This window comes from Rhineura floridana, chromosome 18, assembly GCF_030035675.1.
Source record: "Rhineura floridana isolate rRhiFlo1 chromosome 18, rRhiFlo1.hap2, whole genome shotgun sequence".
Lineage (NCBI taxonomy): Eukaryota > Metazoa > Chordata > Lepidosauria > Squamata > Rhineuridae > Rhineura > Rhineura floridana.
Window position 1 is genome coordinate 24,090,881 of NC_084497.1, and position 25,016 is coordinate 24,115,896.

Consider the following 25,016-nt stretch of genomic DNA (forward strand, 5'->3'; position numbering starts at 1 on the left):
CTTCAAACCACAGAGGCAAAGGCACAGCGCTTGTAAAGAAGAAGGCTCTGCCTTTGCCTCTGTGGTTTACCTCTGTCTTTGCCTCTGTGGTTTGAAGCAAGTGATAACACAATAAAAACATCAGGAAATTAAGCAGATTAGTGAGTTTTTGCAATCTCTTTCTCTCTCTTTCTCTTTCCCTCTCTCCCTCTCTCCCTCTCTCTCTCTCTCTCTCTCTGTGAACAACTCCATCCTTGGAACTATTTGCATCCTGCAGAAATGCACAAATCTGCTTAATTTGCTGAAGGGCTTCTCTCCACTATGTTTACTGATCTTGTAGGGATTGCTGGCAGATTAAAGTTCTTATTTTAAATGATTATGAAAGCCAATTCACTGTCTGGCTTTTAATCAGTTAAACTGTTTTGATTTAGAGCTTGCAGAACCTTTGGCGAAGTCCTCTTCCCCCCCCCCGGCTACTTTTGGAGGGTATCCTGAGAAGATGAAGACTTTCTTTAGAAGTGTGTGAAATCTAAATAAAACCAAACCTAAATGCTACTGTGCACAGGGGACCTCCGGTCTCTGGACTCAAGAAGGCCCGCCAAGCCTCCCCATTTGGGTTGCAAGGCCATTTTGGCTAAGTGACACCCACCTGTCCTACACCTGTGAGGCAGGTAAAGATGTGTTTGCAGAGGCACAGGGCTTTGCGAGCGCTGACAGTCATCTGGTTGGTGACTTGTGCAGAGCCTTCTTTACGAGCTCTGTGCCTTTGCCTCTGTGGTTTGAAGCAAGTTTTAAAACGATAAAAACATCTTAAAAATGGAAATGGACTGCCTTCAAGTCGATTCCGACTTATGGCAACCCTATGAATAGGGTTTTCATGGCAAGCGGTATTCAGAGGGGGGTTATCATTGCCTTCCTCTGAGGCTGAGAGGCAGTGACTGGCCCAAGGTCACCCAGTGAGCTTCATGGCTGTGTGGGGATTCGAACCCTAGTCTCCCAGGTCATAGTCCAGCACTCTAACCACTACGCCACACTGGCTCTCCTTAAAAAGAAAAGAAATGTCTTGAACAATTCCAGTTCAGATGCAGACTGAGGTAAAGGCCTGTTGAAAGAGGAAGAATATGAATTTATTTATAAATATGTTTGTATACTGCTATTTTGTTAAAAACATTAAAGCATTTTACAACAGATTAAAACTGCTACTACGCTACAATAACATCAAAAAATACAATGAAAACAAAGGTCAGCTATTGCAAAATGACATCTTCTTAATTGCCTGCATAAGCCTGCCAGAACAGAGAGGTTTTCATAAGACCCTTAAACGTTAGAAGAAAAGGCGCCTGCTGAATCTCTGTTGGTGGAGCATTCCGCAGGACCGAGTCGAAGAGACTGAAGGATCGCTTTTGTGTCAGTGTCAAATGAGCCTCGCCAATTCAGGGGACGACCAGAGCCGCTCCTGCAGACGATCTCAGTGATCGAGCTGGGGTACAAGGGTTCAGGTGGTCCCTAAGGCACCCTGGAGCTAAGTTGTTCAGGGCTTTGTAAATTCATACAAAGGTCTTGATGCCTACATGCCACAGCTAATGCCTGTGGATGACATCACTGCTTAGTGGTGCTTGCCTGGGCTCTCAGCAGCTTCGCCGTTTTTAATAATTGATGGGCATGCTCATCTCCTTTTCCGAGATGTTTCCCGTCAGGGATGGCAGAGGCCATAAACCGTGAATGATGAACATCTGTGCCAAACGGCGACTTCCTGGCCATAAGCCCGTCCCACTCTGGCGTGAGATGCGCTTGTTGGTCCGGGCAGAACAGGATCTGTCCATGACCTCCAAGTGGATCTGGCCTCTCGCCTTTTGCTTGCAACTCCTAAAAATAAGCTACTTCTCAGACTATAATCCATTTATATCACAACACTGAAGTCTCTGCAAGGCTTGTCTGTTTGCCCCTTCCTGCTCCTAAGGAACTTGGATGACATAAAAAAAAACCTGTCTCAGATTGGTCCCTCTAGCTGACATTTTTAAAAAATGCTTTAAAAAACCTGCCTTGTTTTATTGTATATTTTCATTGTGGATGGATTTGATACTTGTAAACCACTTAGAAGCTTCCCCCCCCTTCTGATTTTCCTCTTTCATTTGCATTTTCTGTCCTTGTTGTTTCAGAAGGCAGCCGACACGCTCAAACCTTCTGCCCGCAGCAAATTCGTCATCTCCAGCCGCACTGACTCTCGGGTCCATGCCCTCTGCAACGCCGCCCACATTGACATAGAGAGGTCGAATGGGCAGCCACCATTCGCAGAGAGGATCCTTGTCGAGGCGCTCAACCGCCCTCTGAAGCGTGAGGCCATCCGGTGAGTTCCTTAACGTTAAGGAGCGTTGAACGCTTTCGCACCGGCGAATGTGTTGGACCAGTGGGGACAAGGTCTCCAGGGAGCTGGAACAGGGTGAGCCTGTACGTGGGTGTCGGAATAGGGTTGGCGGGACCCAAGTTCAAATCGAGGTTGTTGGATGGCGGTCCTTAGCTCGTTGGTATCACTCAGCATGATGGAACTTCTTATAAATATGAGGAAGGGTTATAGCTCAGGGGTAGAGCATCTGTTTTGAATGCAGAAGGTCACAGGTTCAATCCTTAGCATCTTCAGGCAGGGCTGGGAGAGACCCCTGCCTGAAACCTTGGAAAGCCGCTGCCAGTCAGAGCCGATCATACTGTATCAGATGGATGCCGTAGGGCGTCGGGTAGACACAATCCTGCCCGGAACCAGAGGGGCTTGTGTTGGGTGCCAAAAATTTAAACTCCGCCCAACCTGAGCTAGGGCCGTAAAGGACCAATCAGGAGAGTGTGGTTTAGAGCGTGCTCCAAAACCTGTTTGCTTTTGGCGCTGTGCAAACCTGGCGCCACACTGCTTCTGGCGAGGATTGGATCCCGCTTGGAAGCTCTGCTCAGAAGCTCCCAAGTGGAACTACACTGACTGCCAGCAGCCCTCCAGGATTTCAGACAGTTGGGCTTTTTTTTAGTTCCAACCCTACCCGGAACTTGCCAGGGATTGAACCTGGGACCTTTGCATGCAACCCCGTAGGACGCTGCCTTATACCTAGTCAAACAGTTGGGTCTGTCTAGCTCAGTATTGTCTACACTGACTGGCAGCAGCTCTCCAGGATTTCAGGCAGGGGACATTCCCAGCCTGGACCCGGAGATGCCAGGCATTGAACCTGGGGCCTTCGCCATGCAAAGCTATGGCCCGTCCCCTAAAAGATATTCAGCCGGTGCTCTTGTTAACTCAGCCCCTTTGCCCTAGTCAGGCTGTCAGCTCCCTAGCGCTGTCGTTCCGTATTTGGGTGGCGAGCTGTCAGAATCTCTGCCGGCCGTCTTTGGGACCCTTGGGAGGGTTGAGCCTTGTTTTGGCAGCCCTGAGAGCTAGAGGGATGAGCTGATCCACCTGACATTTACTTTCCCTTACGCCTTCCTCGCTGTTGTCATGGAATCTGGGGAACGTGGGCGCAAATCTGAGCTTCAGCACACCCACTCCCCGAAGGGCCCTGCTCCTTGTGGCGGCACGGAGCGCATGGATCTTCTTTCGCTCTCGTTAAGATGTTACATAAGTAGCTTCCCACCCTGTCAGGCATATGGTTCCGTCGTTCCGAAGATTTAATTGTGCAGGGGTGGAGAGTCTCCCTCCTGTCTGTTTGGCTTATCCTTGCCAGGATTTTTTGTATCTGAGCTCCTGGGATAATCGCATTAATCGATGGATTTATTTTGAAATATTTATAGGGCAGTGTCTGATGCTTTCATTCTGTTAGCACAAGGATTTACGTTTGTGCAACAGAACTTGGAATTGTAGCATAGTAGAATTGGAAGGGGCCTATAAGGCCATCAAGTCCAACCCCCTGCTCAGTGCAGGAATTATTATTATTATTATTATTATTATTATTATTATTATTATTATTATTATTATCTAAAATTTATTCGACGCCTATCTGACAGGACAACCTGTCACTCTAAGCGACATACAAAGGAATAGAACAAAACAACATATCAAAATATAAATCAACAGGTACATAATAAAAATACTAATCACAGTAAAACCCCCAATATCAGACCACCCCCTTAGCCACCTAACTATAGCACATTTCATTCATCTGACTGTACAAAGAGCCATGTCTTCAGCTGCCTCCGAAAACACAGAAGTGAAGGGGCTAGGCGAGTATCAACCGGTAAAGTGTTCCACAGCGTGGGAGCCACAATGGAGAAGGCTTTAGACCTAGTACCACTTAATCTGGCCGCTCTGATAGATGGAACCACAAAAAGTCTAGCGGCTGAGGATCTTGTCCACCCATCTGCTCCAAGAAGAGAGAGTTTGTTCTTCAGATAGATCGGACCAGCATCAAAAAAGGACTTATAAGTTAAAGCTAGTATTTTAAATTTCACCCGCAGCACTATCGGGAGCCAATGAAGTTCCCGAAGGATTGGGGTGATGTGTTCTCTCCTATGGCAGCCCTTTATGAGTCGAGCCGCCGCATTCTGGACGAGTTGAAGCTTACGCAAAGTTCCCAAAGGGAGACCAGCATATAGAGCATGCCCTCCCCCTTCTCCTCTCCCTGTGTGCGCCCCCCCCCCCCAGATCTGCTTTAGAGTGTTGAAGGAATGCACACAACCAGTGGTGTAGTCGTCCAGGATCTCAGGGGGTCTTAGACCCCTTACTTTTTTGGGAGCAGGGTCCCTATGTCTCCAGCATCCTAGGAGCAAATCAACACGAAATGTGTGAGCAACTGAGAAGAGCCTTCTAACATGCTTCCGTGTCCTTTCCTGCTGATTTGAGCCAATCGGAGTGAAAGGAGATGAGTCAGCCACTGAGAAGACTCTTTTCAGTAGCCAACACTCTCCTGTTTCATGCTTATTGGCTCCTAGGGATGTCTGTTGTTGTGGGAGAAGGCATGAATGAGGATTTCTTTCTCAACCCAGCAGCAAAAAAAAAGGGAGGGGCATGGCCGTAACTATCATGAAGGGATGCTACACTTCTGAATTTGCCACTACACTACTGCCCAGAACTGATTTTGGGAGGCGGAGGGGGAGGTTCAGTTGGGCAAGTGTAAATCCTTGCACTTGCGGAACGAGTGACTTAGCTCTTCTTTGGAGGCGAGCCACAGGCCATGCTTTCCTAAAAATGCAGCAAGGTGGTATCCAGCATACAGAATTTAAATACATTTATTTATTTATTGTATTTGTATACCGCCCCATAGCCGAAGCATTAATAAAAGCTGGTTGGTGAAAAGAATTGCACATTGCAAAAGCCTGCCTGAGTGTCTAGGCCGTGTCTGAAAGAAGGCGGGGATCGTTCCTGACGATCCTCTACCAGCAGGGAGTTCTGCTGCCATGCTAAAGGCTCAGTCCCTAGGGAAGGGTGTCCAAAGTTCTGGGGCCTGGGGAACCACCAGAAGTGCCCCAGTATGGCTGGTATGGGCTCACGGCAAGACTGGGCAGCACGCGGGTGCCGTGGCTGGTTGATGGGGCAACTCCGCTGATATTTTGACCCAGAACCAGCCTTCATCCTTGAGCGCTCCCCTTGTTTGTCGCTTGACAGACTCACAGAGGCGAAAACACTCAAGGCCTCCCTTCCTGTGTTTCCTTCCCCTCCCTGTGTTACAGTTTTTAGATTGTAAGCTCCTCCAGGCAGGGATCTGTTCTCTTGTGCACTGTAAAATACCACGCACTCTGATTTGGTGCTATATAAAAAGCAGAGGTGATCGCTGCTATTAGGCAAGGAAAGAATTGCTTCCACTCCCTTCCTTTGTCCCCCCCCCCCACTGCCTGTGGTAGATTTTTTTTTAGATTGTAAGTTCTTCCAGGCAGGGCCCTGGGCCCTTGTGAGCTGTTGTGCTACGTACACTAATTTGGTTCAATATCAAAAAGTGGAAGCAATTGCTGCAGGCAAGTTAAGAGTCGCTGTCTCCTGGTCAACCCTGTGTAGGACTTTTTAGATTGTATGCTCCTCTGGGCAGGGACCTGTCTTTGTGGGCACTGTAAAGTATCACACATGTTGATTTGGTGCTATATAAAAAACAGAGGTGATCACTGCTAGTGGGCAAGCGAAGGGTTGCTGCCTACGCCTTTCTCTGTGTCCCCCACTGTTCTCTCTCTCTCTCACACACACACACAACTCCAAGTCTTTGGCACCGCGGAAACGTACCTACCTTTTTTTTTAGGGGGGGGGCAACTTATGTAACATCTTAACAAAAAAGCAACAAGATCCCTCAACTCTCCTGCTGCAACAGTAGTTTCTTTGGGGCGTCAGTGGGTTTGAGGCTATGCGTGGGCCCACGCTGAAGCGGATTCCATGACAACAGCTAGGAACTGCAATGGGAAATAACTGCCAGGCGAATCCACCCAAGCTAGTTTCTCACATACTCTCACACCCCTCTCATCCTCCTTGGGTCCATCTAGCTTCAGTGTTGTCTGCACTGACTGGCAGCAGCTCTCCTAGATTTCGGACAGGGCTCTCTCCCAGCTCTACCTGGGGATCGAACCTGGGACCTTCAGCCCACAAAGCAGATGCCCTACCACTGAGCTACGGCCCTTCCCTTAAGACTTGGGAAGCTGCCTTATACTGAATCAGGCCGTTGGTCCATCTAGCTCAGTATTGTCGACACTGGCCGGCAGCGGCCGTCCAGGGTTTCAGGCAGGAGTCTCTCCCAGCCCTGCCTGGAGACGCCGGGGATTGAACTTGGGAACCTTCTGCATGCCAAACAGATGCTCCAGTTACAAAGCAACTGTGCTTCTCCTTGCACATCATGCAGAAGAGCGAGAGGACTGAGGCCATTATCTCCATGTCCTTGGTCGATGCTGCTTGCTTCCCTCCCTGCCCGGTGTTAATTAGGTGCTTCATCTTTTGTGAAAAGGATTTTACACGGCCAGTGATCCTATTATATCCCCAGAAGCTATTCTGGCTGCTGGGGGTTTAGAGGCCGCTGCCTCTCCTCCAAAAGGTCCCTCTTGTTCCACTCCCCCCCCTCTCTCTCTGTGGCTGCGATCCACCCTCTTAGAGACCCACATAGGAGCCGTTTTGTTGTCATGGCAATGAGAGTCAAGCGGGACCAATAATCTTAGCCCGCTCTTGGTCTTAGCAGAAGCGTAGAGAGGAAGAGGCAGAACATCTGCCTAGTTTCTTCTGTCTTGATGCCGTCTCATCCATAAGAAGCCTTATAGCTTTGGCCACCAGTGGGGATGCGGGGGGGGTGTTAGTTTGCTGTGGGAGCTCAGCCCCTTTTGAAGGCAGGGGTGATATTTAAGGCCTCTTCCCCAAATTTATTTATTTCTTCCATTTCTTACCCGCCCTTCACCATCAAAGTCCCAGGATGAGTTACAGCCATTTAAAAATGCAGTATCAACATCAGTTTACAAGAGGGATGGAGAGTTTCTGTGGCATTTGTCAGGTTTGCAACTCCCATCATCATTAGCCGTTGGCTGTCAGACTGGGGGGCCGATGGGAGATGTATTTCCAAAGGCAGCCAGAGGGCCACAGATATTTTTTATTTCATTTGTGAATTCCTTCCCATGAAGATTCATGAAGCAATTTACAATATAATAACATATGTGAAGCCATTACGTATAGAAAAACAGTGAAACAATTGCAACCATTTGCTGAAGGGGACTGTTCCTGGCAACCTGAAGATCACCAATGAAAGCATGTTTTTAACTGCAACGGCGTTTTAGAATGTTTTCAAACTGCTTTTAGACTGCTTTTCTTTTTCGATCGTTTGGCTGATATGTGTGCTGCCCTGGGCTCGTTCGGGAGGAAGTGCGGGATATTAAATTTAAATAAATAAATTATATAGAAAATCGACTGTAAGTATAGAAACAGCTTACAATAATAGCGCAAACACAGAATCAATTCAGATCCAATATAGGTGCCAACTGTTCCCCTTCCCCAGTTTAAAACAACACGCAGGCAAAAAAATTGGGTGGGTCCAAATATGTATATATAGTCTTGAGTATTAAAGAGTAGGGTGAGGAGGTACATCTTCAGCATAGGATGGAGGTGCCAGGCACATCTCTGTGGGGAAGGGAGTTCCACAATTTAGGGGCCACCACAGAGAATGCCCTCTCCTGGGCCACCACTCTGCAAACTACTCTGCGGAACTACCAAGAGAACCCCTCTGCAGATCTTGACTCCTGAGATGTCAGGCGTGGGGCAGGTAAAGGCACACCTGTGCAGGACATGATGGTCAGCCGATTGTCGGCCCTTGCAAAGCTCTTTGCCTTCATAGGAGTGTGGGAAGCTGCCTGGCCTCCGGCTGGGAGGAAGGGCGGGATAGAAATCAAATAATAATAACTATCCCGGTTGGGCTATCTAGCTCAGTCCAGTCTAAGCTGACTGGCAGCAGCTCTTCACGGTTTCAGGCAGGATTTCAGACAGCCCTACCCAGAGATGCCATTGGGGATTGAGCCTGTGACCTTCTGCATGCAGGGCAGAGTCAAACCATTGGGGTCCATCTAGCACAGCAGTGACTACACTGACCGGCAGCTGCTCTCCAGGGTTTCAAGCAGGACCCTTATCCCAGCCCTCCTTGGAGATCCCAGGCACTGAACTTGGGGCCTTCTGCATGCCGGACAGATGCTCTGCCACTGAGCGACAGCGCTTTGTTTAAGATGTAGTTAGACCATTGGGGCCCATCTCGCTCAGTATCGTCCATACACTGGCTGGCAGCAGCTCTCCAGCGTTTCAGGAAGGTTTCTCTCCCAGCCCTGCGTGGGGACGCCAGGAATTGAACCAGGGGCCTTCTGCAGGCCGGGCAGATGCTCTCCCACTAAGCTACGGCCTGCCAGCCAATCTCAGGGTCTGCTGTTTGTGCACTTCTTGGCCCCAGGCGCTTAGCAAGGCTAAGTTGTGGCCTTATGCCAGAAGGTTCCTGGGTGAAACTACAGAGCACCTGCTGGAACATAGGGTTGCACCTAATGCTAGTCCTACTCAGAGTAGACCCACTGAAGATAATGAACACTACTAACTTGGGTCCATTACTTCCAATGGGTTTATCCTGAGTAGAACTTAGTTGCGATACAACCCATAAAACTGTTGACGCAAACTGAGCTGGAGAATCAAACCTTGTTATTTACAACCACACACCAACATTTTTTGGGGGGAAAAACGTATTTCTCGATTTCCCCCCCTCCCCTCGACAGCATCTTGGGTGCCCGCCGCGTCCCCAGCTCCTTCCACGCCCGCTTCTCGGCCCGGTCGAGGACGTACGTGTACCGGGTGGCGACCGGCTGCTCTTGCCCTTTTGAGCTGCCTGTCTTCGAGCGCAACCTCTGCTGGGCGACGTATCGAGGGTGAGTTTGCGAAATCTAGTGTGTGTGTGTTTGTGGGGAGGGGGGCTGTTGAGGCAGTGGGCACAGCCCACGGACGCTCAGGGATGCTGATTGATCTGTAGGTCAGGGAGCTGGATCCATTAGCACAGAGACTGGTGGGTGCCTGTTTATTGAAAGCACTTACATACTGCTTAATCTAAGTCTATGGGGGGGATGTGCCTTCCTAACCCAACTACAGTCTTCAGGTTTAATTATTTATTGATGTATTTATTTGTTACATTTCTATACCGTCCCATAGCCGAAGCTCTCTGGGCAGTTTACAGCAATTAAAAATCAGAGGGTGCCAAGTTGATGAACATCTGGAGCAGAGGTGGGAGTGTGTTTTCAGCGTGAGGGCCACATGCCTTTCTGGGCAACCTTCTGAGGGCCACGTGCTAGTGGCGTGGAGAAGTCCCTTAAAAGCCCATGGCAGCCTTTCCCCACCTTTGTGTCCCCAGACATTGCTGGACTACAGTTCCCATAATTCCTGACCACTGGCCATGCTGGCTGGAGCTGACGGGAGTTGTAGTCCAGCAACATCTCGGGACCCAAAGGTTGGGAAAGGCTGAGCTATGAAACGTGCCAAGGGCATTGCTCTAGCCCCCTCTCCCCAGGCCACACCCCCTCACCCGTGCATCCTCCTGAAGCATTTTTGCCCGGCTGGGACGTGCCTGGGAACTTGGATCGTGCCTCTTGCTTCCCTGGATGAAGAACAGAGAGGGGTATGCAAGTGTGTGTCGAAACGAGCCTGCTGTGCAGAGATAACATTTACATGCATTGCTCTGCTCACTTTTGCCTCTGGCCCCGCCCACCCCTGGCATGTGGCCCGCGGAGGGTTGCCCAGAAGGGAACGCGGCTGCAAAAGGTTCCCTGCCCCTGCTGTAGATATTTGCCACCCTGGCACCCTGTCGATGTTTTGTGCCACAACAGCTGCAGCCAGCACATGTGGAGGACGCCAGGTTGGCGAAGGTTGGGCTAGCTGTACGTTAGTTTTCCTTCTCAGGAGTTTCTTTCCGTCTCGTTTCAGCCATTTGAACCTGCCGGCCATGCAGGAGGCAGCGGCGTTTCTGCTGGGCACCCACGACTTCAGCACTTTCCGCTCGGCCTCTTCGGAAATCCCCGAGCGGAGGCCGGTGAGGACCGTTGCGCGGGCAGAAATCAGGCCTGCTTCTGGCTTCCTCTCGCATCACAGCAAGAACAAGTCAGTACTGAGGCTCTTCTCTCTGGCCAGGTTGGGAGTACTCTGCCTTTTCAAAAATAATAATATTTCCGCTGGTGGTGGTGATTTGGGTAATTTTTGCACAATTCTGCCTGCCGCTCATCATTCTTAGAGGAGGTACGCAGGGCATAGAAACGGAGAAAGTGGCCTAATACAAAGTTAGGCCCTTGATCCACTGCACTATACAATTAAAGTGTTGACTGCAGTCCACTCTTAGTGACATTTCTCTGGGGACTGTCCTTTACCAGGAAGATGAATGCTTTTGGTTCTTAGCTGTTTGTTGCTCTTCAGAAATGTCGGGTTTTTGTTGGCTTGAATGTTTGTAAACTGTATTGTTTTGTATTTGTGTTTTTCTGTTTGTGTGTAAGCCGCCTTGGGGACCTTTTTGGCCAAAAGGAGGCCTAGAAATAAACCATAACATAACATGAAAGCTTACCGCCCTGGGCTCCTGCTGGGAGGAAGGGCGGGATATAAACCAAATAATAAATACATAAATAAATAAAAAGCTTACGTCGTGATAAATTTCTCGGTCTTCAAGGTGCCACGAGCGAGGGAGCAATGCCTACCCCTCTCTGTTCTCCGTTTTATAACTCTCTGCCACGTATCCCAAAGGAATGCAGGAAGCTGCCTTATGCTGACTGGGACCCGGTGGTCCCTCAAGCTTGGTATTGTCTACACTGACTGGCAGCAACTCTCTGGAGTTTCAGGCAGGGGACATTCCCAGCCTTGCCTGGAGATGCCAGAAAATAGACCGGGGACCCTTTCTGTGCAAAGCAAGAGCCCCCCCCTGCCACCCCCAATCTTGTTGTCATGTGCCTCCAAGTCAATTACGACTTATGGTGACCCTACGAATCGGTGACCTCCAAGAGCATCTGTCATAAACCAGCCTGTTCAGATCTTGTAAGTTCAGGTCTGTGGCTTCCTTTATGGAATCAATGCATCTCCTGTTTGATCTTCCTCTTTTTCTACTCCCTTCTGTTTTTCCCAGCATCATTGTCTTTTCTAGTGTATCATGTCTTCTCATTACACGCCCAAAGTATTGATATGTTCCACCCAAATGTTTCAGCTGCTCAGATTTTCAGCTGCTCAGATTTTCCTCCTCAGCCACGTATGAGGAAAGGAACCGGGTGGTCTGAGTGAGCCTATTGCTCTGCATCGCACCCTCGATGCTCAAGAGCACGGCCTCGGTGCTCCTGTTGACGGGGCACAACAAAACCCCGCGCCACAGTTGCTTAGCAACTCTCTCACGCTGGACAGAGAGAGAGGCCTCTTTTAGCAGATGCCCTTAAGACACCCAACTCAGAAGCCTTGCCTATTGTTTGGAGGGGAAGCGAGCAAACCGGGGGAAGGAAAGGAGGATTATTTAAACTGGAAGGACACTGCATAATTATCCTTGGGAGCATGCTTTTTTGGGGGGGGGGTAAAAAAAATAAGGAAAATTAACTTGGATTACTGTCATACAGGAACTCTTCTTTCTATCTTGAGACTCCAGAGGGTGAGAACGTTCCCAAGGTCCTGCATTTTTTGCCCTGCTTTCAGAAACGGAGGAGCGTGTAGATGTAGATGATAGCACTCTTCAAGTCCTTGGAAGGTTGCCACACAGAGGAGGGCCGGGATCTCTTCTCGATCGTCCCAGTGCAGGACACGGAATAGTGGGCTCGAGTTGCAGGAAGCCAGATTCCAGCTGAACATCAGGAAAAACTTTGTAACTGTTAGAGCGGTACGACAGTGGAACCCATGACCTAGGGAGGTGGTGGGATCTCCAACACTGGAAGCCTTCAAGAAGCAGCTGGACAGCCACCTGTTGGGGATGCTTTGATTTGGATTCCTGCATTGAGCAGGGGGTTGGACTCGATGGCCTTACAGGCCCCTTCCAACTCTATGATCCTGTCTATTTGTTTGGCAAAGGAGGGAAATCTCAAGGCAGAAGACTAGGCAATAGGCTGGAAGGGGAAATGAGCTGTCCATGGTGCTGAAGCACCACCCCATTTATTTCCAGCAAGCCCTGCTGAAAAATGTAGCTCACATCCAGAGATTTAACCAAAAACTATATTTCTCTCTCTCTCATACACCCACACATCCCAAACGGATCACAACCTTCAGGACCAGGAACTTCTCTCTCTCTCTCTCTCTCTGTCTCTCTCTCTTTTTTATTTTTAGAGAGATGCTGCCCTTCCCCCCCCTCAGAAGTGGTAAGCTGTTCAAACGGGAACAGGCTGCCTCGCTAGGTGGTTTGGCTGTTTGTCACTTCAAGGTGTTTCTGCGGAGGCATAAATACTGCCTTCAGCAGGGGGCTGGACTAGATGATCTCTAAGGTGACGACCTCCAAAGTCCCTTCCAGCTCTATGATTCTGAGGTTTGGGTAGTTAGTCTGAGTCCTTGTGAGAAAGAGCTGTGCCCCAGAGAGCCGCTGCCAGTCAGGGTAGACAATACATGGACCAATGGTTTGACTTGGTATAAGACAGAGGGCCGTGGCTCAGTGGTAGAACATCTGCTTTGCATGCAGAAGGTCCAAGGTTCAGTCCCCAGCAGGTCGGGAACGTCCCCTGTCTGAAATCCTGGAGAGTGGCTGCCAGTCAGTGTAGACAATACTGAGCTAGATGACCCAAAAGTCTGACTCGCAGCTCCCTGTTTTATTTTATTTATTTATTTATTTATTGTTTGATTTATATCCCACCCTTCCTCCCAGCAGGAGCCCAGGGCAGCACCCTACGGGGTTATATCCAACGAAGGTCCAACTATAGGTCCAACCAGAGCTTGGAAAAGTTACTTTTTGGAACGACAATTCCCATCAGCCCAATCCAGTGGCCATGCCGGCTGGGGCTGATGGGAGTTGTAGTTCAAAAAAGTAACTTTTCCATGCTCTGGGTCCAACTAAGACCTATTCAGAGAAGACCCGTTGAAACTGATGGACCTAGTTAGTCATGCTCATTAGTTCCACTGGGTCTACTCTGAGTAGGGCTAGCATTAGACACAAACGCTATGCTCCTAAGAGATTACTGTTTCATTTTATGGACCGATTTGGCCAGTCTATCCCATCATGCCCAATAAGGGCCAATTCATTCTCCTTTAGAAATCTGGAAGTAGAAGGAAAAAAACACGCCCAGCATTGGGCATTAAGGAGTCCAATCATTTGAAGAGGATTAGAGCGAGAATTTTTCCTTTTTGTTTTTGTTTTAACCCACACAATGTCTATTGTTCATCTTTCGTGGACTCGCTCTACCCTGCCAAGGAGTGGGCGAAAGACCAGCTGTCTTGGGGGAGAGAGAGAGAGAATGTTTCAGATGATCAGAAAACTGACTGAATCACAGTTGTGAATGGTTGTGCCGTGCGTGCGTGTAGGCAATCTTCTCCAACGTCTTGCTCCATGCAGGAAATCCCAAGCTAAGGAATGTCAACAGAGGCCTGCCTAGCCTCTGCCTGCAGACCCTCCGGTGCGGGTCGAACACCTATCCCATCTCTAGGCGTAAATCAGCCTTTCCCAACCTTTGGGTCCGTGGATGTGTGTTTATTTATTTATTATTTGAGTTATAGACCGCCCTTCCTCCCAGCAGGAGCCCAGGATGTTGCCAGACTACGGTTCCCATCATTCCTGACCATTGGCTGTGCTGGCTGGGGCTGGTGGGAGTGGTAGTCCAGCAACATCTGGGGGCCCCAAGTTTGGGAAAGGCTGGGGTAACTGGCGCCATCGCCATCCTGCTCTTACCATCTTTCTTCTCATGTTTGGCTGGTTCAGGGCAAGACCGAAAGGAAGGGCGTCTTCGCACAGTGCGGTTAAACTCTGGAAGTCGGTGTCACACGAGGCGGCGATGGCCACCTGCTCAGAGGGCTTTAGAAAGAGGATGAGACTATTTATTTATTTATTTATTTAATTTCATTTATAAACCGCCCTTAAGCCAATGGCTCCCTGGGCGGTGTACAACATACAGTAACAGCAATAATCAACAAAAATCGCAAGATATAAAAATACAAAATACATAATAGCACTACCTAATATTAAGGTAATTAAAACATTAAAATACATACAAATGAATTAAAATGCCTGGGAGAATAGGAAGTTTTTGGTCTGGCGCCGAAAGGATAACAACGTAGGCGCCAGGCATACCTCCTCGGGGAGACTATTCCACAATTCGGGGGCCACCACCGAAAAGGCCCTAGATTCAGGAGAAGGTGTGAAAGGCTGCTAACCCTGACGGCTGTGATCTACCTGCCAGGCTTCTGAATACCAGTTGCCGGAAACCGCAGGAGGGGAGAGTGCTCTTGAGTTCAACCCCTGCTTGCAGGCTTCCCAGAGGCATCCAGTTGGCCACTAGGAGGACAGGCTGCTGGACTAGATGGGTCAGAAGTGCCGGGTCCCTTCATGATAGTCACAGCCATGCCCCCTCCCTCTTTCCTTGCTGCTGGGTTGAGAATGATATCCTTGTTAATCTCTTCTGCCACAACAACTGACATCCCTAGGAGCCAATTGGCATGAAAGGGGAGTGTGTTAGCTGCTGATAACTGAGTCTTCTCAGTGGCTGACTCACCTCCTTACACTCTGATTGGCTCCAATAAGCAGGGAAGGACAAAGAAGCATGTTATAAGACTCTTCTCAGTGGCTAACACGCTCTCCTTTCATGTTGATTGGCTCCTAGGATGCTGGAGACACAGGGACCCTGCTCCCAAAAAAGTAAGAGGTCTAAAAAGCCCTGAGACCCTGGGCAGCTACACCACTAGTTGTTAAATCTACCCGCCCGTCACTTGAGCCTGTTAGATCTAGTCCTGCACCCTGGGGCAACAAGGAATCGGTCTTTGCCCACCTGGCCCACAGGAGTGAAGTTGTCAATTATGGAATTCATTAAAAAAGCATCTCACCCTTTAGGCACCCAAACTGATCTCAGCACTCCTGCAGGTACCGTTTCATCAGGAGATTTGTTCCGTACGACGTAGGAATTGGGCCTTTAGTGTGGTGGCACCTCTCTTTGGAACTTTTTCTCATTCCACATCAGATAGATGCCGTCTTTATTACCTTTTAGGCGCTTAATGAACGACCTCCCTTTTCAAGTGGCAGTCTTTATCCCAGTCTGTGTCTGCATTGGATGTGAATTTTTATATGTATATGTGTGTGTTTATCGTTGATGTTGTTAAATTGCTTTGGGGTGTTCTCCGGGAAGCGATTTGTAAATGGAATGGGGGGAAGAGAATGTCAGCACCCCCTGATCTGCTGTTATAGCACCTGGGCTGAATTGCTGGACTTTGGGTTCCTAGTGGAAAAACCAAAGAGATCCTGCAAGACTAAATTCTGTTCACACCAAGTTTTTAACATCACCCTGCCGTAAGCAAGTGTCGGAAACGAAGCCTGAAACAAGAGACAAAGTGAAGCCCATGGATTCTTCTCTGGCTAGGATGAAAATCCATACCAGATAAGAATTCCCGGCTTCCCCTCCATGCTCTGCCAATAGCCCCTACCCCACAAAACACACACACACACCTTTCCTCTTACTTTTTAAAGTGGTGGTTGAGGAGAGCAGCAGAGGAGTGTGTGGCAGTCACCCTGGTACCTGATGCTCTCGGTAACAGAGGGGTCCATGGGAAATGCAGTTTTCTAACAGTCCCTGGCTGTTAGAAAAAGGATTCCTCTGTGCCCTCCGTGTTGTCAGATTTGCTGACCTTTCTGTTAGCCTCTCCCGTAGACTGCTGAGTGGGGAAATGGCATTCTTGAAAAAGCCATTGGAAAGGGCCCTGCGATGGATAGCTGCCTCCCTCGTGAAATCACATGCTAGGTATTACAAACCTGTTATTCCACCCTCGTTGTTGCCAACGCTATATATTTTTGGCCAAATTGTGTTTTTTTGGTAGGCGGGTGGGCATGCTGGGGGGAAATGCAGGCAGGCATCAGCTTTTGGGAGCCAACTGGAAGCAGAAGGCCTAGAAAACATTGTGCCATTGAATCGCATCATGCATCCCACATTTTGTGAGTTGGCATAAATAGTAAACATGTTGTTTTTCCTAGTGGTGGTTTTTTTTTTAAAAAAGTTACTAGTCCTCAAGGATTTTTCTGGCAATCCCTCCATACAAATAAGCCGGCGATGGGCTTTTTTTTTTTTTTTTACGAAGTTACTAGCCCTCAAGATGTTGACTTTCTGGCAAACCCTCCTCTCAAATAAAGCACGTAGTGACTGCCTCAGGACTCTCGGTCCAAAGTGAGTCTTGGGTGACTCTCCTACCACATTCCAGCTTTTTATAACTGGGGATGTTGAGACTCTGCAGAGCTCTTTATTTCTTTTTTAAGTCAACTGGCCCGGCTTCCTCTCCTCCTCCTTCATCGTCCAATCTACGTTAGAGTGATGGCTGGTGGACATTGGCACTGGTAGGGCGGAAGGCAGGGAGCCCAACAGCAGGTGGAGCCAGAGCCAATGATTGCTAAGCCAGAGCCAATCACAGGCAGAGCCAGCCAATTCTGGTTCTGTCCCCGTCCTCATCCCTGCTGAGTTCTACAAGGGGCAACACTGAAACTAAGGTGGAAGAAGCTGACAGCCAGGGCCACAAGCCTGGGCTTCTTGTAAGTAAGAAGGCAGGCAGGCTGGGGTAGCCGGTGGCAGATGGAGGTTGGTGGGGCGGCACCCCGTACGCCCTAGTGGACCAGCCTCCATCGAATACGCCTGTTGCTTTCCAAATTTCTACTTCTCCTGCTTTTATCACGAGCCCCCTCCCTCCCTCTCCCACCCTCTAAACAGCAAAAGAACTTTTACAAATAAAACTTTTATGGCGCTAGCTTGCCTAACATGGCGCATGGTTCGGGGGGGGCTAATATGCACAAGCTGAGGGTCGCAGTGGGAGGGCATTTCTCAAAAGGAGAGAAGATTGATGTATTAGACAGAGGATTTATATGTGGAGATGTGAAGGCCTGGGGGAAAAACTGAAAAATCTTTCATCAAAAGGCGCTCGAGGTGGCATCCTAACATGGTTCTCCCCTTCCCGGTTTTATCCACACAGCAACCCTGTGAGGTAGGTTAGGCCAAGAGACAGTGATTGCCCCGAGGTCACACAGTGAGCTTCGTGGCCAAGTGGGGATTTGAACCCTGGTCTCCCACTTCCCAGTCCGACACTGTAACCACTACACCATAGTTCTTCCTTTTGTCTGTTTAATATTTAATATATATTTATTAATACATATGTATCTATATATTTAATATTGCTCTTTTGCTTTGTTTTTCCAGTGAGCTGAGATTTTGGGAGCTGGAGTTCACGGGCCCGTCTTTTCTCTACAAACAGGTACTGTGACAGCTGATTACTCCTCCCTGTCCCCCCCTCAAAAAAGACCATTTTAGAAACTGGCCAGAAACCAGTTTTATGCTACATTATCTGCAGTTTTTGTATTGTACTTTATGATAATTTAAGTGGAGTGTTGTGTAAGCCACCCTGTATTGATTGATTGATTGATTGAAAAGTGGGTTATAAATGTGTTAACAATTAAAATATAACATCTCGTGTGTTAGAGGTTTTGGTAGATATTTATTGCAGTGGAGTGCAGAAAATAACTGGTCTGTTAAGATTGTTAAGATAAGACACTTCAGGTTTATTACTACAAAGAGGTAAAGTCATACATGCTGAAGCAGCCATGCAGCTTCCACTCAGGGAGCCATTGACTAACTTAACTAAGAACAAAGGCAAGAAAAGAAGGGAGGAAGGAGAGGAGGAAAGCCTGCAAAAGCAACAAACACGTTAGAGGAGGAATCAGCAGAGGGAAGAACAGATTGCCTTTCTGTCTGTCTCCCTTCCCCAGTTCAGGTCACTTGTAACATGCATTAGTGCTTTATTCTTAACATTGTGCTCTCTAATACCACCACCACCCCATCCCCACCCCCGAGCGCTGGGAGATTCTGAGCGGCTTTGATAAGTATAAGCGCCTGCTTTGGAAGAGACTTTGATGGCATCTTTATAATAGAGAATGTTGTGTTGGGCTTGTTCTCTGTTGCTCCAGAGGGTAGAACTGGGACCAATGGGTGAATAGTGTTGCAGCATAGATTTCAGTTACACATCAGGACAAACTTTCTAATGGTAGGAGCTGAGAAGCAGACTGCCTCGAGAAATGATGGGTTCTCCTTGGCTGGAGTAAGTTAAGTGGTGCTTGGGTGGCCATCTGTCGGGGATGCTGTAATTGCGAGATTCCTGCATTGAGCAGGGGGTTGGGGTTGGACTAGATGGCCCTCAGGATCCCTTCCAACTCTGCGAGTCAACAAAATGTACAAAGTTGCTGAGTGGGTCGTTGCAATTTGTGGATGTAAGACACAGAGGCAATAACCCCCTCTTGTTGCTGCTCCTCAGAAACTGGTGCTCAGATAGACTGTGTCTGAACCTGGAGGTTCTACATAAGCCATTGTGACCAGTACTGATAGACTGATTCCCTTTTAAGGCTATCTAAGCCAGTGGTCGTTTCCACATTTTGTGGTAGAAGTGTTTTCAATCCTATTGGGTGTGTGTGTGTCTATGCGCACATATTAGGACTATGAATCTATTGGTGGAAGACTGCTAATCTAGGATTAAATCAAGATTTGTGGGCCAGTGGACACATTTGAAATTTTGAGGAAAGTGCCATGGATACGCACGCTTCCTCATCTGTCTCCCAGTATGCAGCAACAACCCACCTGCCGGGCAACTGGTGGCGTGGCTCTGCCCTACCTGGCGAGCTGCTTCTGCCTGCTGTGGCCAGTTATTTCTTGATAAACAGACACCTGCCTTTGCTCTTAGTTAGCTAACACGTGGGTGAACTTCCAGAGGACCATAGGCGAATAGGAAAGAGTGAGACTTAAAACGGGAAAGGTTGGAATGAAGCGTTGAAAGTGTAGAAGGGCAGTGCCCTCTGGTGGCGAATTCCAGAAGTGCTGTTTATAAGTAGGGACGCATCACTGGCTTAAAACGGTATCGCCCCTGTTCTTTGAATCCGGGGGCACTCCTCTTTACCCGGAATCCACCAGATTCTTCCAAAATACTGCTTTGGATGCGGCATAAAGAAAACCAGCTGCACTCTGACTTTAAAACGGTTTGAGTGGTGAATCCCAGGTGTATACAGTAGCAACCTTTCCGGGGGGGGGTTCCTACATGCCTGGCATCAGCATATGTGTGTGTATCGCAGAGGAGCATCCCATTTCCCACCCACCCACTGCAATCCTACCTGTGTCTGCTCAGAAGTGCAGATTGCAAGTCTTGCTCAAGGCAGGGGTGGGTGGGTTAGAGATCTGTCCTCATCTCTGTCCACCCATCTCTGTAAACAGGACGGCAGGGGGGATCCGTCTCCTCTCACCCACTCTGGTTAGTTAAAGTGCCAGGAGAAACAACCAGAAGGTTTCTGGGCTGGGGAGTTGGACAGATAAAATCTCCACCAATTGGAGGAGGGGTGGGCGCAGGAGCCGGTTACAGACAACGGGCAGCTAGAGACACCGGGATTGGGCAAAATCGGACTGAAGCACTTTGGGGGAGGAAAACAGCCTCACTGGTTTTTCAGCCTGTGATGCACACATCTCCTGTGTTGGCTCTGTAGCTCCCCCAGTATCCCAGAGGTGGGGGACCTGTGGCCCTCCAGATGTTGCTGATGGACTCTGGCTCACAGCCTCCCTGAGGTTTGGCCATGCAGGGTGGGGCTGATGGGAGTTGGGAGTCCAGCAGCTTGTCAGGGATCGAACCTGAGGCCTTCTTACATGCACCTCGGTTAGTCTTGTCTGCACCCATCCTGGGAAAGGGCTGTGGCTCAGCGGTGGCGTGTCTGCTCGGCATGCAGAAGGCTCCAGTTCAATCCCCGGCACCTCCAGGGTAGGGCTGGGAATGTCCCCTGCTCTGAAACCCTGGAGAGCGGCTGCCAGTCAGTGTAGACCATACGAGCCTGACCCCCGTATAAGGCACCTTACCGTGTTCCCATGAGCATCTCCAGCGTATTACACAGGCATCTTTCTCAGCCCTGCCTGAAGATGCCATGCCTTGAACCTAAGATGCCACATGCAAAGCAGATGCTCTACCCACTGAGCAATATAGCCCCTTCCTCTTTAATTGCCAGAAGTTAATGCGTGTGACCACAGACTTGGCAGGCCTCTGTGCCAAACAAGTGTAGGAAGCTGCCTTATCCTTAGTCAGAATATTTGTCCCTCTAGTTCAGTACCATCTCCTCTGACCGGCAGCAGCTCTGCAAGGTTTTCAGGCTTTCCCAGCCTTACCCAGAGATGCTAGGGGCTGAACCTTGAACCCTCCTGCATTGCAGAGCAGGTTGATCTTCCATGGAGCGACGGCCTCTTCTTCAACTTTGGGAGCTCTGTAATTTGGGGGGGGGGGGTCAGCGCAATCGTTTTCAATTTGTAAAGGATGTGGTTTGCTGCTAGCTGCTCCAGAGGGCCCTTTGAGGGTGGAACCGCAGAGCGTATGTAAAGCACCTATAAATTAAATGAAAGCATCCCACAGCCTGCTCAAAGCTGCCTTCTTGTGACTCTCTGCGGAGCGTTGAACGTGGGCAGCAGACGGAACCGTGTGACCTTTCTTCCAGCTCGGTATTTTCGAGAGGGGGATGTGGTTGGGCCCTTTCTAAAAGTTTGTTTGGGAATTTTGTACGCCTTCATTTTCTTTCCGCTGTCTCTTCTTGGTCTGCCCTGGAAACGGCACCGAACCAGCTAGACTGACCAGGAGCCAGAGCTCTGCAGATGCCATCGGCATCTCTAAGGAGGAGGACAGGAAGCGGCCTTATATCGAGTCAGACTGCTGGTCCACCTAGCTTAGTATTGCCTACACTGACTGGCAGCCACCCTCCAGGGTTGCAGGCAGGGGATGTTCCCAGCCCCACCTTTTCGACTGAACGTCGGGAAAAACTTCCTAACTGTTAGAGCCATACGACAAAGGAACCAATGACCTAGAGAGGTGGTGGGCTTGGATTTGGATTCGTGCATTGAGCAGGGGGTTGGACTTGATGGCCTTATAGGCCCCTTCCCACTCTACTCTTCTAGGATTCTATGAAATCCATCTTATTTGCACTTGCTTTTAACTGAAGTGTTGTTTGATATTTAACCAATGACCTAGGGAGATAGTGGGCTCTCCGACACTGGAGGCATTCAAGAGGCAGCTGGGCAACCATCTGTCAGGATGCTTTGATTTGGATTCCTGCACTGAGCAGGGGATTGGACTTGATGGCCTTAGAGGCCCCTTCCAACTCTACGATTCTGTGATTCTACCTGGAGATGCCATTGGGGATTGAACCTTAGATCTTTTCACTCTAAGACAGATGCTCTGCCTTGAACTGGAAGCCCTTCCCTCATGACAGAGGGACAGAGGAATCTGCCTTACACAGAGTCACACCATTGGTGCATCTGACTCAGTATTGTCTACACTGACTGGCAGCAGCTCTTCAGGGTCTCAGGAAGGGTTCTTTCTCAGCCCTACCCTGTAGGTGCTGAGGATTGAACCAGGGACCTTCTGCATGCAAGGAAGATGCCATTCCACTAAGCTGTGAGCCTTCCCTAAGAGCTGTCTTTACCCACCAAACATCCCGCTGGAGGGTAAGGAGTGGGCAGCAGCCTGTTGTTTCGGCAGCCACCGCTTCAGTTCTGCTTGCGATCCACCCACGAGAGTCTGTGGGAGCCGAGTTTGGCAACATAGGCAGAAGTTGCGACCCCTCAGCAAAAGGAAAGAGCGTGATGAATTAGTTTCCTTCCTAAAACCGACAGGCTCCTGCCGTTTGCTCGAGCGCGGGGCTGTTCTGCCCACGCGGCTTTTTACGAGACACCTGCTTCTTTCACGCTGTTCCTCCCAAGGAGCTCAAATGAGGCATGTGTCGCTTCCCTCCCCGAATCCTCACAGCAACCCCATGAGGGAGGTTAGGTTGAGAGAGAGAGAGAGAGAGAGAGAGCGACCTGGCCAAGGTCAGCCAGGGAGCTTTTATGACTGAGCGATGGTTTGAAAAAGAACAGCCTCAAGCTGGGATAATTAACGTGACCAAATGCAACCCCCCCCACATGCTTATATAAATCCTTTAAGAATCCATAACGCAAAGATTACAAAAAGGAAACCCTGTAACAACCTGAACTCAAGCAAAACAATACAGCAGGTATATGTTTGTTTATGTTGGAGAATCTTATCAGTGGTTTGTTTTTAAAATCACTTACCCCAACGTTTTTCAAGTTTGATGTCCTATTTTTTCCCCTTTTCTTTGAGCGCAGAGTAGACCCTGGGTGCCTGCCCTAGCTCAGGTCTCCCACTAGCCTCTACTCCGCCATGCTGGCCCTCATCTGAACCAGGGTCCTGCTTCTGATCGTGGGCAGCCAGACATCTCCGGGGAGCCCACAAGCAGCCCATGAAAACAATGGGTCTGCCCCTCTTTTCTGTCCCCAGCTTTGGGCACTCGAGAGGTATACTCTCTCTGAACATGGAGGCTCTGTTTAACAATCCGCCATGAATTTGTCCCTTCCTGGACTAGGGAGGCAAATATAGGAAACGGCTTCCAAGTTGATCAGGGGGGAAAATGGAGTGGCTTTTATTTCTGTTTTGGAATGAGAAAGTAGGGGGATGACGTTCGTTACTTGGTTTGGTTTAAAGACAAGAAAATGTGAATCTTTTTTTCATACGATTCCATGCCCCAATTTGCCTTCTGCGTGCAGATTGTTTGACTCTGCCTTATGTCGTGTCAATTTTTGACCCTCCCTTCCCCGTCCTCCCAGGTGCGGCGCATGGCCGGCGTCCTGGTGGCTGTTGGCCAGAACCGGCTACAACCTCGCCATGTGGAGGAGCTCCTACAGACCAGGGACCTGATGGCTTACCCCCAGAACACCATTGCGCCGCCAGACGGCCTCTTCCTCAAGGAGGTGGAGTACTGCGAAGCCGGTGAGGCAGGCAAACCCAACTTGCTTCTGGGAGGGACGGGACCCCGGTGGCCAAGCGCCATCGTCTTGCATGCAGAAGGCGCTGAGTTCAACCCCCGTTGGCATCTCCAGGTAGGGCTGGGAGAGACTCCTGCCTGAGACGTTGGAGAGCTGCTGCCAGTCAGAGTAGACAATACTGAGCTAAATGGGCCAGTGGTCTGACTCAGTATAAGGTCGCTTCCTATGTCTTAAGGGAAGGGCCATTAGCTTACTGGAAGAGCATTTGCTTTGTGTGCAGAAGGCCCCAGGATCAGTCCTCGGAATCTCCAGGTAGAGCTGGGAAGATCCCTGTCTGAAACCCTGGAGAGCTGCTGCCAGTCAGTTTAGACTGTACTGAGCTACATGAACCAATGATTTGACACAGTATAAGGCGCCTTCCTGTGTCTCTGTTTAAGTCGAAAGAGCAAGGCCAAACGAGAGATGGATCAATTCCACAAAGGAAGCCACAAACCTGAACGTACATGATCTGAACAGGGCGGTTTATAATAGATGCTAGAAGAAGGCTAGGACTGGGGAGGGCAGCTGTGAGAGAACTAGAAAAGGTCCTCAAAGGCAAAGATGTATCACTGACCAGTAAAGTCAGGATCATCCAGACCATGGCATTTCCGATCTCTATGTACGGATGTGAAAGTTGGACAGTAAAAAAAGCGGACAAGAGAAAAATAAACTCATTTGAAATGTGGTATTGTTGGAGAGCTTTGCGCATACCATGGACTGCAAAAAAGACAAATAATTGGGTGTTAGAACAAATTAAACTAGAACTGTCACTAGAAGCTAAAATGGTGAAACTGAGGTTATCCTACTTTGGACACATCATGAGAAGACATGATTCACTAGAAAAGACCATAATGCTGGGGAAAACAGAAGGGAGTAGAAAAAGAGGAAGGCCAAACAAGAGATGGATGGATTCCATAAAGGAAGCCACAGACCTGAACTTACAAGATCTGAGCAGGGTGGTTCATGACAGATGCTCTTGAAGGTCACTGATTCACGGGGTCGCCATAAGTCGTAATTGACTTGAAGGCACATAACAACAAGGAACACTCACTTTTAATTGGCATTTGGCCTATAAGCAGAATATCTGAGGAAATTCTTAATGTTTCTCCACAGTGGGTATTTTATCTCAAGAAATATCAAAAACTTATTTTCCTGTTTGTGAACTCACTATCAAGTATTTTACCTTAATGCTATAGTTGTACTCTGGTAAGAAGAGTGGAACTTTTTTTCTGGTTTTGTTCCTGTTTAAGTCATCCCTTTATTTAGAACCATGAGGACTGGAATCTTAGGTGTTTGGTTTTTTTAAAAAAGAGGAAGGGCCCTAGCTCAATGGCAGAGCACCTCCTTTGTCTGCAGAAGCACCCCGATTCAGAGGTGTTTATGTGTATGTTTAAAGCAAGTTTCTAGCCCTTATGGGTGCAAAAATACACTTCAGAAGATTTGTTACAACGCTTGAAAAGTGCTATACAAATGTTTTTTTAAGTGTCCCAAAGGTCTTCACAGGCATCTAGTTGTAAATTGGTGCAACAACCCCTTAAGGAAAGTCAATATTATCACCTCCCATGTTGCAGATGAGGAAAGTGAGGCTTGCCTTCATGGCAGAGCAGAGA

The 25,016-nt window shown here is 48.9% G+C and overlaps 1 protein-coding gene across 2 annotated transcripts in view; it reads left to right on the forward strand.

Moving 5' to 3' along the window:
* PUSL1 (pseudouridine synthase like 1) overlaps nucleotides 1–25,016 on the forward strand; it is a 42,915-nt gene that overhangs the window by 17,642 nt on the left and 257 nt on the right. The window contains exons 3-7 of one of the 2 annotated variants that reach the window (XM_061600526.1): nucleotides 2,139–2,326; nucleotides 9,151–9,300; nucleotides 10,346–10,549; nucleotides 17,737–17,791; nucleotides 23,209–23,371. In XM_061600526.1, the coding sequence (XP_061456510.1) occupies nucleotides 2,139–2,326; nucleotides 9,151–9,300; nucleotides 10,346–10,549; nucleotides 17,737–17,791; nucleotides 23,209–23,371 (760 nt within the window). The remainder of the gene's footprint in view (nucleotides 1–2,138; nucleotides 2,327–9,150; nucleotides 9,301–10,345; nucleotides 10,550–17,736; nucleotides 17,792–23,208; nucleotides 23,372–25,016) is intronic. The other variant, XM_061600527.1, reaches the window with a different exon arrangement.